Consider the following 12,610-nt stretch of genomic DNA (forward strand, 5'->3'; position numbering starts at 1 on the left):
AGGTGGTCGGTGTAAAATATAATAATTCAACAAGGTTGGGGTCGAATCCCGTAGGGAATATGCGTGAAAAGGTTACTTGAATAGTGTGGAACTTGACTTAGGTCGTAGTTATCTTCTTAACTCACAACTATATCATTCTCTTGTACGTTAAAGGAATAGAATTACGACCTAAGTCAAGTTTCACACTACTCAAGTAACCTTTTCACGCCTATTCCTTGTGGAATTCGACCCCAACCTTGTTAGGTTATTATATTTGACACCGACCATCTTACACTATTTAATTAAAGTGTACTTTGAGCGTATCAGAAGCTCATGAGGAGAATCCTCAAAATGTTAAGAAGAACTAAGCTGAGATGGAAAAGGCAACAAAGACTAATCAAGCAGGTAGAAATAAGAGTAGTTACAATACTGAATCAAGGGTTGCACAACATAAGACACAAAGGGAAGAATTCAAAGTACAAATGGATGATGCGCAAAAGAATGTAGGGTGGGTTCAACCTTCAAAGCCTAGGAGATCACCTGTAGTAGGAAAGGATGCAATGGTTGTAGCAAATCCATTCCAAGCATTAGGTAGGGAAGGTACATCAACTTCAAGGGGTGCAAAAATTGGGGGAGTTTGACAGAGGGGATAAACAGTATTCAAATACTGAAAATGGTTAATATACTAAGCTGGAATGTGAGGGGCCTAAATGGGCTCAATAAGCAGAAGGAGGTGAAACTCATATGCAATGAAAATAATGTAGGCTTGATTGGTCTTTTAGAGACCAAAATAAAGTTTAATAGAGTACCAGAGATAGCAAGAACAATTTTTGCAGGGTGACAATTTTCTACTAATCATGAATCTCATTATAATGGCAGAGTTTGGGTGGTGTGGAGACCAGATATCTATAATGTGACTATCAAAGGGATCATATCTCAGGCTATCAGTTGCCAAGCTACTTTTGTACCTTTACAGCTAATTTTTCTGATAACTTTTGTGTATGCTTATAATCTAAAAGAAGACAGGAAAGAATTATGGAAGTACCTTTGCTCCATTAGCCAAGGTAATAATATTCCTTGGATAGTGTTAGGTGATTTTAATGATGTCCTTCATACAGGGGATAGAATAGGGGATAATCCAATATTGTATGTTGAAGTAGTTGATTTTTCAAATTGTATAGATAGTTGTGGGTTATCAGAGCTGCCTAGCATTGGGGGTCAGTACACATGGAATGATAGACAATAGGCAGATAGAGTATTTTCCAAGATAGATTGGGTATTTGTCATTGGAGAATGGATAGATGTAATGCCAAGGTGTATAGTCAACATACTACTAGAGGGAATAAGTGATCACTGCCCAATCAGAGTCTCAATTATACAAGATCAACCAGTAAGGAAGACCTTCAAGTACTGTAATATGTGGAGCACATATCCACTCTTTCTGGAGATTGTTAAAGGGAGTTGGAATAAACAAGTTCAAGGATATATCATGTTCAGGGTGATCAAAAAGCTGAAATCACTCAAACAAAAGTAGAAACAACTAAATAAGCAGCATTTTAGCAACATCCTAAAAGATGTCCAAGTGACAAGATCCTTACTATTAGAAATCTAGGGCAAACAACAACTGCAACCACAGTATCAGAGTCTTCAGACATAGGAGAAAACATCATATCTGAGATATAAGAAAGCCTATATTCTAGCAAAAATGTTTCTTCTACAAAAGAGCAAGGCTACTTGGATTAGACTTGGTGATGATAACACTAAGTATTTTCCACTCAGTAATCAAACAAAAGAAGCTACAGCAAGTAGTAACACAGATACATGATGAACATGGGGTCACTCAAACAGACCCTAATGCAATAGCAGGGGGTTTTGTTAAATTTTATCATAAGTTACTTGGTGAGGTGGAGGGGAATAAGAAGTCATGCTTATATAGGATCCCTGAGAAATGGCCCCATTCTTGAAGCAGAACATCAAATTAATCTAATTAGAGTTTTCATTGAGAAGGAAGTCAAAGATGTTATGTTCAGTATATGTATTAATAAAAGTCCAGGTCCGGATGGGTATGGTAGTGGTTTTTTCGGAGATGCATGGACCATTGTTGACAAGGAAATAACAGAAGCAGTGTTAGAGTTTTTCCAAAATGGGCAGCTCCTGAAATAGATTAATTCAACAATGATAGCATTGATTCCTAAAGTTGATAGACCAATGGAAGCTAGTCAATTCAGTCCAATTTCATGTTGCAATATGGTGTATAAGTGTATTTTAAAGTTGTTATGTAAGAGATTACAGGTTGTCTTACCATTGGTGGTGAATGACACACAAGTTGCTTTTGTTCAAGGGAGGTCAATGATTCAGAATGTATTAATATGCCCTGACCTGCTGCGACACTATAAGAGGAAAACTACACTAAGGTGTATGATGAAAATGAACTTACGAAAGGCATATGATATGGTTAGATGGGAATTCATTGAAGAAATGCTACAAGGATTTGGGTTTCCTAGAAGATTTGTTAAATTAGTTATGAATTGTGTGACTTCAACAAAGTTTTCAGTGAAGGTGAATGGGGAAGGGTATAGATATTTTGAGGAAAGGAAACCCACTCTCTACTCTATTATTTGTCATGGTTATGGAATATTTCTCAAGGGTAATGAATAAAATGGCCCAACTTCCGGATTTCAGATTCCATTCTATGTGTAAAAGTTTGGGACTGACGCACTTAATTTTTGTAGATGACTTAATGATCTTTTGTAAAGGCAATGAAACCTCCATCAACAGATTCATGGAGGCACCTCAGCATTTCACCAATACAACTGGCCTTGTAGCGAACTTGGATAAATCTAACATCTTCATTGTAGGGGTAGATGAAGAGACTAGGAATAGACTAATTACAAGAACTAGCTTTGTAGCAGGAGTGTTTCCAATGAGATACTTGAGGCTTCCACTCTCTCCAAAGAAATGGAATAAACTGGATTGTATGCAACTAATTGATAAAATCACTACTAAAATCAAAGCTTCCTCTGCTACGCATCTATCATATGTGGGACGATTGCAAGTTATCAAGTCAGTATTATTCTCCCTCCACAACTTTTGGGGTTTAGTATTTATCCTGTCACAGAGTATACTTAAGCAGGTGGATAAATAATATATAGAATACTTGTGGGTCAGTATAGATGTCAAGAAGAAAGTTTTTCTAGTAGCATGGGAACATGTATGTTTACCTAAGAAATATGGAGGTCTAAATGTGAAAAATTACCGAGTGTGGAATTTGGCATCAATAGGAAAGCTACTATGGTCATTAGCTGAGAAACAAGATATGATATAGGTCAAGTGGGTACACATGATCTATATGAAAAATGATACTGATATCCGGGAATACAATCTACCTACTAACTGTAGCTGGTATTGGAAAAAAGTTGCATAACGTCAGGCGAGGCATGGCAAAGTGGTATATAAATAGGAAATATTCTTTGTCAGGTAATGGATAATACTCTGTCACACTTAGCTACTTGGCTTTGCTTGGTGTAAGATCTATAGTGGAAGGATCAAAGATAATATGTAGTAGAGTATTGATGCCAAAACATAGTTTTATGTTGTGGTTAGCAGGACAAGAAAATGCTTACCAAGGAGAGAATGATTAGGATGGGACTTGTGTATGAAGATTCCACCTGCTATTTATGTGACACTGTGAATTGGAAACAACACAACACCTGTTTGGAACATGTCCATATGTTACGGATATATGGGAACATATATCTAATTGGATGGGACTAGGCATTGTGCGAGGGAAAGTGATGCAAAGCATTATGAGAATTAGGAGAAAGCATTGGAAAATATTTCAAAAGGAGATCCTCACTGCTGCGCTAGAGGCTACTGTATATCATACCTAGACAACGAGGAATTAGAAAATCTTTAGAGACATTCTAGTGAATAAGGAATTTGTTATACAACAGAATAAAAAGGAAATCAGGGAAAGAGTATATATTTTACAAGGAGCACATAGGGCACATAGATGTAGGATGTTCATACAGAGGATATGTAATTAGTTTCTGTTATTCTGAGGCCTTACGTTATCGGAACTCTTCTTAGAATGAGGTCGAGTATATGGTGATGTTTAGGTGTATTCTTTGTTTTATTTATGGTAATATTTCACATTTATTGCCAAAAGAAATAGCATAAGAGGAGACTTAGAGCAACGGTAAAGTTGTCTCTATGTGACCTACAGGTCACAGGGTTAAACCGTGAAAGTAGTCACTAATTCTTGCATTAGGATAGACTCTCTACATTACATCCCTAGGAGGTACAGTCGCCCTTTCTCAGACTCTATATAAATTTGCGATGCTTTGTCATCGGGATACCCTTTTTTGCCCTTCTGGAAGGGGCGGGGCAGGAACTAGGGTAGGGGTTAGGGGGTGGGTCAGTAGGCAAGGGAGGTAAAGGGAACAAGGGTGTCTATAGGTTGAGAATTGAGTCATGGAACGTAGGTACATTAATGGGTAAGTCTATAGAGTTGGCGAAGATCCTTCAGAAGAGGAAGGTCAATATAGTGTATGTCCAGGAGACAATGTGGGTAGGGTCGAGGGCGAAGGATGCAGACGGGTATAAACTTTGGTACTCAGGAGTCCAGAAAGGTAAGAATGGATTGGATATCTTGGTGGATAGAGAACTTAGAAGAGTCTGTGGTTGAGGTTAGACGTGTGAATGATAGATTGATGATTATTAAGTTGGTGGTTGGAGAGTGCACCCTAAACATCGTTAGCACCTATGCACTGCATGCGGGCCTAGATGAGGAGGTTAAATGGCGCTTCTAGAAGGGGTTAGATGAGATTGTGCGCCAAATCCCACCTGCTGAAAAGTTATTCATATGAGAGGATTTCAATGGTTATATTGGGTCGACCGCAGGTGGTTATGGGGAGGTGTATGGAGGCTTCGGTTTTGGGGAGAAAAACGAAGGAGATACCTCGTTGTTGGACTTCGCTAAGGCTTTTGGGTTGGTGATTGCAAACTCTAGCTTTCCGAAGAGGGAAGAGCATTTGGTTACTTTTTAAAATGCGGTAGCAAAAACTCATATTGACTATCTCTTCCTTAGGAGGTGTGACATAGGGTTGTGCAAGGATTAAGAGGTGATTCTGGGTGAGATACTTGTGACGCAGCATAGGCTCTTGGTGATGGACATTGGTTTTATGTTAAAGATGAGGAAAAGGTCTGCTCGAGGAAGACCGAGAATTAGGTGGGGAGCCTTAACTAAGGATAAAGCCTAGGAGTTGGAGGGGGCGGGTGTCGGCTAAGGGAGCTCGGAGGAGCAGTGGTAACGCGAGTACTATTTGGTTAGCGATAGCAAACTGTATAAGGGAGGCTGCAATAGAGGTGTTAGGGGTCTCGACGGGCGTCTCTAGTAGGCACAAAGGAGACTAGTGGTGGAATGAAGTGGTCCAAGCTAAAGTGGAAGCGAAGAACGCAACGTACCTAAAGTTAGTGGGGAGAATAGGTGAGGAGGATAGGCGAGCGTGCATGGAGAGGTATAAAGTATCTAGGAAGGAAGCTAAGACGGTGGTCACGGAGTCTAATACTGAGGCTTATGGTCGTGTGTGCGAGGAACTGAGGGAAAAAGGTGGGGAGAAGAAGTTATTCCGGCTGGCCAAGTTGAGAGAGAGGAAAGCTCGGGATTTGGACCAAGTGAGATGCATCAAGGACAAAGATGGTATAATATTGATAGAAGATGCCCTGATTAAGAGGAGATAACAGACTTACTTTCATAAACTTCTGAATGAAGAAGGGGATCGGGATATTGTGCTAGGCGATTTGGACCATTTCGAGAGTCTATGAGACTTTGGGTACTGCAGTCGTATCGAGGTTGAGGAGGTCGTGGGAGCTATGTGTAAGATGAGTAAGGGAGAGCGACCGGGCCAGATGACATTCCTGTGGAACTTTGGAAGTGTGTGTGTCACGACCCAGACCAATGGGTCGCGACGGGTGCCTGAGTCCTACTTGTCAAATACCCCTAAGCATGCATCTAAGATATAAACCTGAATAACATCTATGCATTAGGAAAATGACCTACATGAAGGAAACCTGCTATCAAGGCATATGTACGTATACCTACATAATACAGTGGGCGAGCCGGCAAGGCTGCTATAGATAACTATAAATCCAATAACTGAACGTCGACAAGGCCACATACAACCCAACTAGAGATACTGTCTACAGACCTCTAATAGAAACATAACTGTACAAAGACGGGACTGAGCCATGTCATACCCATATACATATATACATATATACATATATATATATATATATACACACACAAACATATCATACCAAAATCAAAAGCAGCTCCGGATCAAGTGGAGTACGCTAACTCTCGCTGATCAGGGATCCTAAGAAAGGAGGCTGTCAGCTTGCTACCTGCACCTACGGGCATGAAACCCAGGCCCTATAAAATAGGGAGTTAGTACGAAAAATGTACTAAGTATGTAAGGCATGAAAATTAGTACATAAAAGACATAGATGAAACGTGGAATACAGAAACACATCTTTAAATCTGAATAACTTTGTAAATTTTGAAATGCTTATAATGTCATGCACGTGCGTATAAATACTGTGCCATGCACAGATATTGGTGTACATAGTATCATCAAGCCACTAAGGGCATCCCATTATATCGTGTCGGCCACTATGGGTAACATCATGAACATATACCAGCTGATTAGGTGGTGGTGCATATATAACGCCGTAACCTTTTTGCATATCCCATATACATATATTTACAGATATACGCATATATAATGTCATATGGTCATGGGTCAATGCACATGTATAAATGAGTGAAATGCATGAAAAATACGTAATAAGCTCAATATTCCTTCCGGATAAACTTTTCCAACTGCATATTATTCTGAGACCCATGAACAGAAGATAATAATAATTCTCATGGGTAATCAAGAATATAGACACCCCTACTATTTCTATGAATAGAGTAATTTATGGAAACTGTGTGTTTGCTCGTTTCTTCAGTATAATTTGGACCATGCCAAAAATGAGGCCACCCTAGCCCATTGAGTGCTCTACCTCGGGCCATCGACATCATACGCTCTACTAAAATAGATTTCGCGGAAAACCAGCTATATCCGATCTTGGTTGGCCTTTCACCCCTAGCCACAAGTCATCCCCGTATTTTGCCACATACGTGGGTTCGGTCCTCCAAGGCCTGTTAGAGCTCTCTTCAACCTGCTCATGGCTAGATCGATCGGTTTCGGGTCAAATAGGAAGAACTAGAAGATTCCACCTCTGGAAAGCGCCTACACCTAATGGCTTAAGCCGCTGTTCCCATTTCCTCGCTGACCCATCATGCAAAAGGTACGCCGTTAGAGTGAGCGGAATGAAGCTTCTGCTTCTGTGAAATGTGTTGAACGAAATTCTGCTTGAATCTCTTGAAATTTTAAAATGAAATTGTGGTTGCTCTTTGAAATTTCAATCGAAATTTAGCAAGAATTTTGGACGAAATGACTTCTGTTTCAAAGTACTTGGTTTCCAGCAAAAGACACGAAATAATTTGGTTTCAAAGTTCTTGGTTTCAATGTTTTTAGGACTTGGTTTCAAAGTTCTTAGGACTTAAATTTAATCCATGATTTAGTTACATTATTCAAGATCCATGTTCTGATCCTAAATGAAAATAAGATTCCTACTAAAGTTCCATTTTACCTTACACATGGATTTAATGACTTATGAGTCATGTTTAGCCATTGTAGTTTCATGCCACGTGGGAGAGTGGGTGAAGATTATTAATCTTTACCCATCTATTAGTTAACTGGGTAATGTCCTGTTACCCGGTAATTAACCAATTACCCGCATAATTTAAAAATTATCTCAAATTACTTAAAATTCTACTTATTTTTAATATACTTTATATATATATATATATATATATATATATATATATATATATATATATATATATATATATATATATATATATATATATATATATATATTTATATGGTACCTTGTATCGTACTAGGCCATAATTATCGGGTAGTATCGCTCGACCCGCACTTTATCCTAAATTGGCCATTTTCAACGAAACTCGTTTTCGTTAATCTGTGTACCCTTTATCCTTTATGACACTTATTTATCGCTTGTTATAAATAGCATAAGTAAGTTAACATCAAGATGATCTCATCCCCGGGTCTACGTCAGTTAACTGAAAACGAAATTTTAAGGTATGAAAACGTGAGATGTAATAGTGTGGGGAGAGCAGGTTTGGAGTGGTTAACTAGGTTGTTTAATGTTTTTTTAAGGCGAAGAGGATGCCGGATGAGTGGAGGTAGAGTACAGTGGTTCCATTGTATAAGAACAAAGGTGATATCCAGAGTTGTAATAATTATAGGGGTATCAAATCATCGAGTCATACCATGAAAGTGTGGGAGAGGGTGGTTGAAGCGAGGGTGAGGTTGATAGTGTTTGTAACCAACAACTAGTTCGGGTTCATGACGGGTCGCTCTACTACAGAAGCTATACACCTTTTTAGGAGGTTAGTGGAACTGTACAGAGAGAGGAAGAAGGATCTGCATATGGTATTCATTGACCTAGAGAAAGCGTATGACAAGGTTCCTAGAGAAGTTCTCTGGAGATGCTTGGAGGCAAAAGGTGTGTCGATTCCTTATATTATGACGATTAAGGACATGTATGATGGGGCTAAGACTCGGGTTAGGATAGTAGGAGGTGACTTTGAGCATGTTCCGGTTGTAATGAGGTGACTCGGGTTATGGACGCGTTAACACACCATATTCAAGGGGAGGTGTCATGGTGCATGCTATTCGTTGATGACATAGTTCTGATTAATGAGTCGCGAGCCAGTGTTACCGAGAGGCTGGAGGTCTAGACACAGGCTCTTGAGTCGAAGGGTTTCAAGCTGAGCAGGACGAAGACAGAATACCTGGAGTGTAAGTTCAGCACTGAGCCGGGGGAAGTGGGCGTGGATGTGAGGCTTGAATCACAGGTCATCCCAAGTAGAGGCATCTTCAAGTACCTTGGATAGGTTATTCAGGGGGAAGGAAGATCGACGAGGATGTCACACACCGTATTGGGGTAGGATGGATGAAGTGGAATTAGCATCTGGAGTCCTGTGCGACAAGAGAGTGCCACTTATACTCAAAAGTAAGCTCTATAAAGCGGTGGTTAGACTGGCTATGATGTATGGGGCTGAGTGTTAGCCTGTTAAGAACTCACATATCCAGAAGATAAAAGTAGCAGAAATGAGGATGTTGAGGTAGATGTGCGGGCACACTAGGATAGATAAGATTAGAAATAATGATATTCGGGAGAAGGTGCACGTGGCTCCCATTGATGACAAGATGCGGGAAGCGGGGCTAAGATGGTTTGGGCATGTTCAGAGGAGAAGCCCAGATGCTCCGATAAGGAGGTGTGAGTGGCTGGTTGTGGAGGGCATGAGAAGAGGTAGAGGGCGGCCTAAGAAGTACGGGGGAGAAGTGATCAGGTAGAATATGGCGAGGCTTCAGATTTTTGAGGACATGACACTTGATAGGAATATGTGGAGGCCGAGTATTAGGGTTGTAGGTTAGGAGGTAGTTGAGTCTTGCCTTACTTCGTGCCATTGTGAGACTAGTCTAGTAGGGTTTTTGTCTAAGATAGCCAGTGGCAATGTTATGTCTTACTATTTCGCCTTTCAGTGCATGACCTATTTACTAGCTATCGTTTTTGCTTTGCATATTTCTTCTGGATTTCATGTTGTTCCTATTTTTCCTATGGTTTATGTGGTGATACTAATATTGTCTCATTTTGTCTTTTTGTTTTCTTGTGTCGAGGGTCTTTCGGAAACAGCCTCTCTACTCCTTCGGAGTAGGGATAAGGTCTGCGTACACACTACCCTCCTCAGACCCCATTAATAGGATTTTACTGGGTTGTTGTTGTTGTTGTTTGTTGTAACTTAAAATAAATGAAGAAAAATTGATTTCACATAATTAGTTCCATTTGGATAAAAGTGATTCGAAATTTATTAGTTGCATCTCGAGACTGAAGCATAGTTATTGATGAGAATAACATTAGTTGCAACTTCCAATATGAGGCATCTAAAGAAAATGAATTTAATATTTTCAAAAAAATAATGTCATTAGATCTTCCTATTTTAGTTGAACAAAATATATTTAAAAATTTATCTCCGTGTTCTTTTCTTGGTATGATCTCATCTACAATGCAACTATCTTTATTTTAATAATTCTCATGTTAGGTAGGTAGCTCATATCCTGGATATGGTTTGAGGGTTAAGAGACTTCTTTATTGTTAAATTCACATAATTTCCTTTTTCTTGTTGCTTTCCTTATAATGGTTCAACCGACTGAGTGCCGTTGTAGGATGGATGGGGCCCTTCATCTTAATAATAGCTTTCGATATTAAGCCTTAAGAATAGAAGAAGAAAAATTAGTAAGGAGCATTTCCTCTTTTAGTGGACTTTACGCAGTGCGAATCGAATTTGTATATATATATATATATATATATATATATATATATATATATATATATATATATATATATATATATATATATATATATATATATATATATATATATATATATATATATATATATATATATATATATATATATATATATATATATATATATATATATATATATATATATATATATATATATATATATATATATATATATATATATATATATATATATATATATATATATATATATATATATATATATATATAGAACATGGAACATGGGAAGTAGTGGCTAAGGTTATCCTTTATTCGTTTACATTGACTTCAACTTCTATATTACTTCTCAACGTCGCTATTGTAGTTTATTGATAAAATAAAATCTTTTGTTATGCATTAATTATATCTAATGTTGTTCTACAAAGTTATTTCTGCTGAATATGTCAAAAGTTCATCCCACATCGGTGGGGGACTTCCTTTGGGGGAGAATTTCACCCTATAAAAGAAGGCCTAATGTTTAGGATTTAAACACACCTCTCATTTGCCTTTTATCTTCTTAAGGCATTTGTATCTTCTCTCTTTAGTATTATTTCACTTGTAATTTTGGAGTGGAATAAAATATTGATTGTGTCCGAGGAAGTAGGCAAAATTGGCCGAACCTCGTAAATTCTGGTGTTCTTTTATTGTTGTCTTATTGTCTTGTTTATTATTTAGTGGTTGTCAAAATTTTTGGTATAGTAGTTGTGACTCATTCACTCTATATACATTTGGCTTCCGCAACAATTGGTATAAGAGCCAAGGTACTGTCTAAGTATGCTCTGTGGTTGCAGCATAGTCTGATCTTCCACATCAGAAAAGATTTATCTTGGTAACTGAGTCAAGGTTCTGTCTGAGTATGCTCTGTGGTTGCAGCTTAGTCTGATCTTCCACACCAGAAAGAAAATAATCTTGATTTTTGTCATCATCTATTAAATAATATTTGTGTCAAAGATGGGAGACAATAAACAAGAAGAATCTACATCAAGTGTCAACAATACGTCATCATTGGCGTCTTCGCTTATGACAAGAATTGTGTCAAATTCAAAATTTGTGGTAGAAATTTTTGACGGGTCAGGACATTTTGGGATGTGGCAAGGTGAGGTTTTAGATGTCCTTTTTCAACAAGGGTTAGATCTTGCCATTGAAGAAAAAAGACCATATATTATTGGAGAATTATCAACCGTGTTGCTTGCTATCCTACCTTGCTAGAGAGCAGAAATATCCATACACAAAGAAACTTCTGCAAGTAAATTATGGAAAGCATTGGAGGATAAATATTTGAAGAAAAACAGTCAAAATAAATTGTACATGAAGAAGAGACTGTTGCACTTCACCTATGTTCCTGGTACCACGATGAATGAACATATCACCAGTTTCAATAAGTTGGTCACAGATTTGCAAAATATGGATGCAACTTTTGATGATGGTGACTTGGCCTTGATGTTGTTGGGGTCACTTCCTGATGAGTACGAGCACCTTAAAACTACTCTACTCCATGGAAATGACGAAATTTCTCTCAGAGAAGTTTGTTCGGCTTTGTACAGCTATGAACAAAGAAAGGGAGAAAAACAGAAGGGCGGAGAAGGAGAAGCACTGGTTGTGAGGGGTCGTCCTCAAAATCAAATGAGGACAAAGAAGGGAAGATCCAAGTCAAGATCTAGACCTAGCAAAGATGAATGTGTCTTTTGTCGAGAAATGGGGCACTAGAAGAAAGAATATCCGAAGTTGAAGAATAAGGCCAAACATAACAATGAAAAGGCCATTATGGATTCAAATTTAGCTGATTGTGATGATTCGGACTTATCATTAGTTACAACAGAGTCATCAACATCATCAGACATATGGTTGATGGAATCGGCTTGTAGCTATCATATGTGTCCCAACAGGGACTGGTTCGTAGATTTTCAAGAAGGACAATACGGAGTCATCCACACAATGGACAACATCCTTCTTACCTCATATGACATTGATTAAATATGATTAAGGAACCATGATGGAATGATTATAACATTAACAGATGTTCGATATGTACCGAATTTGAAGAAAATTCTCATCTCTGTGGGAGCCCTAGAATCAAAAGGGTTCAAAATCATTGCAGAAAATAGAGTGATGAGAGT

The 12,610-nt window shown here is 38.3% G+C and overlaps 1 protein-coding gene across 1 annotated transcript; it reads left to right on the forward strand.

Annotated features, from left to right (window-relative positions):
• Positions 1–652: 652 nt before the first annotated feature.
• Positions 653–1,225, forward strand: LOC142166136 (uncharacterized). The gene is made up of 2 exons (XM_075224561.1): positions 653–816; positions 859–1,225. Exons 1-2 carry the CDS (start codon positions 653–655, stop codon positions 1,223–1,225), a joined length of 531 nt encoding a protein of 176 aa, XP_075080662.1.
• The last annotated feature ends 11,385 nt before the right edge of the window (positions 1,226–12,610 follow it).

This window comes from Nicotiana tabacum, chromosome 11 (genome assembly GCF_000715075.1).
Source record: "Nicotiana tabacum cultivar K326 chromosome 11, ASM71507v2, whole genome shotgun sequence".
Classification (NCBI taxonomy): domain Eukaryota; kingdom Viridiplantae; phylum Streptophyta; class Magnoliopsida; order Solanales; family Solanaceae; genus Nicotiana; species Nicotiana tabacum.

Excerpts from the sequence above, each read along its gene's own strand:
- LOC142166136 (XM_075224561.1), top strand. The coding sequence starts at position 653 with ATGGTTAATATACTAAGCTGGAATGTGAGGGGCCTAAATGGGCTCAAT. Across the intron at positions 817-858 it reads GCAAGAACAATTTTTGCAGG|AGTTTGGGTGGTGTGGAGAC; the intron begins GTGACAATTTTC and ends TTATAATGGCAG.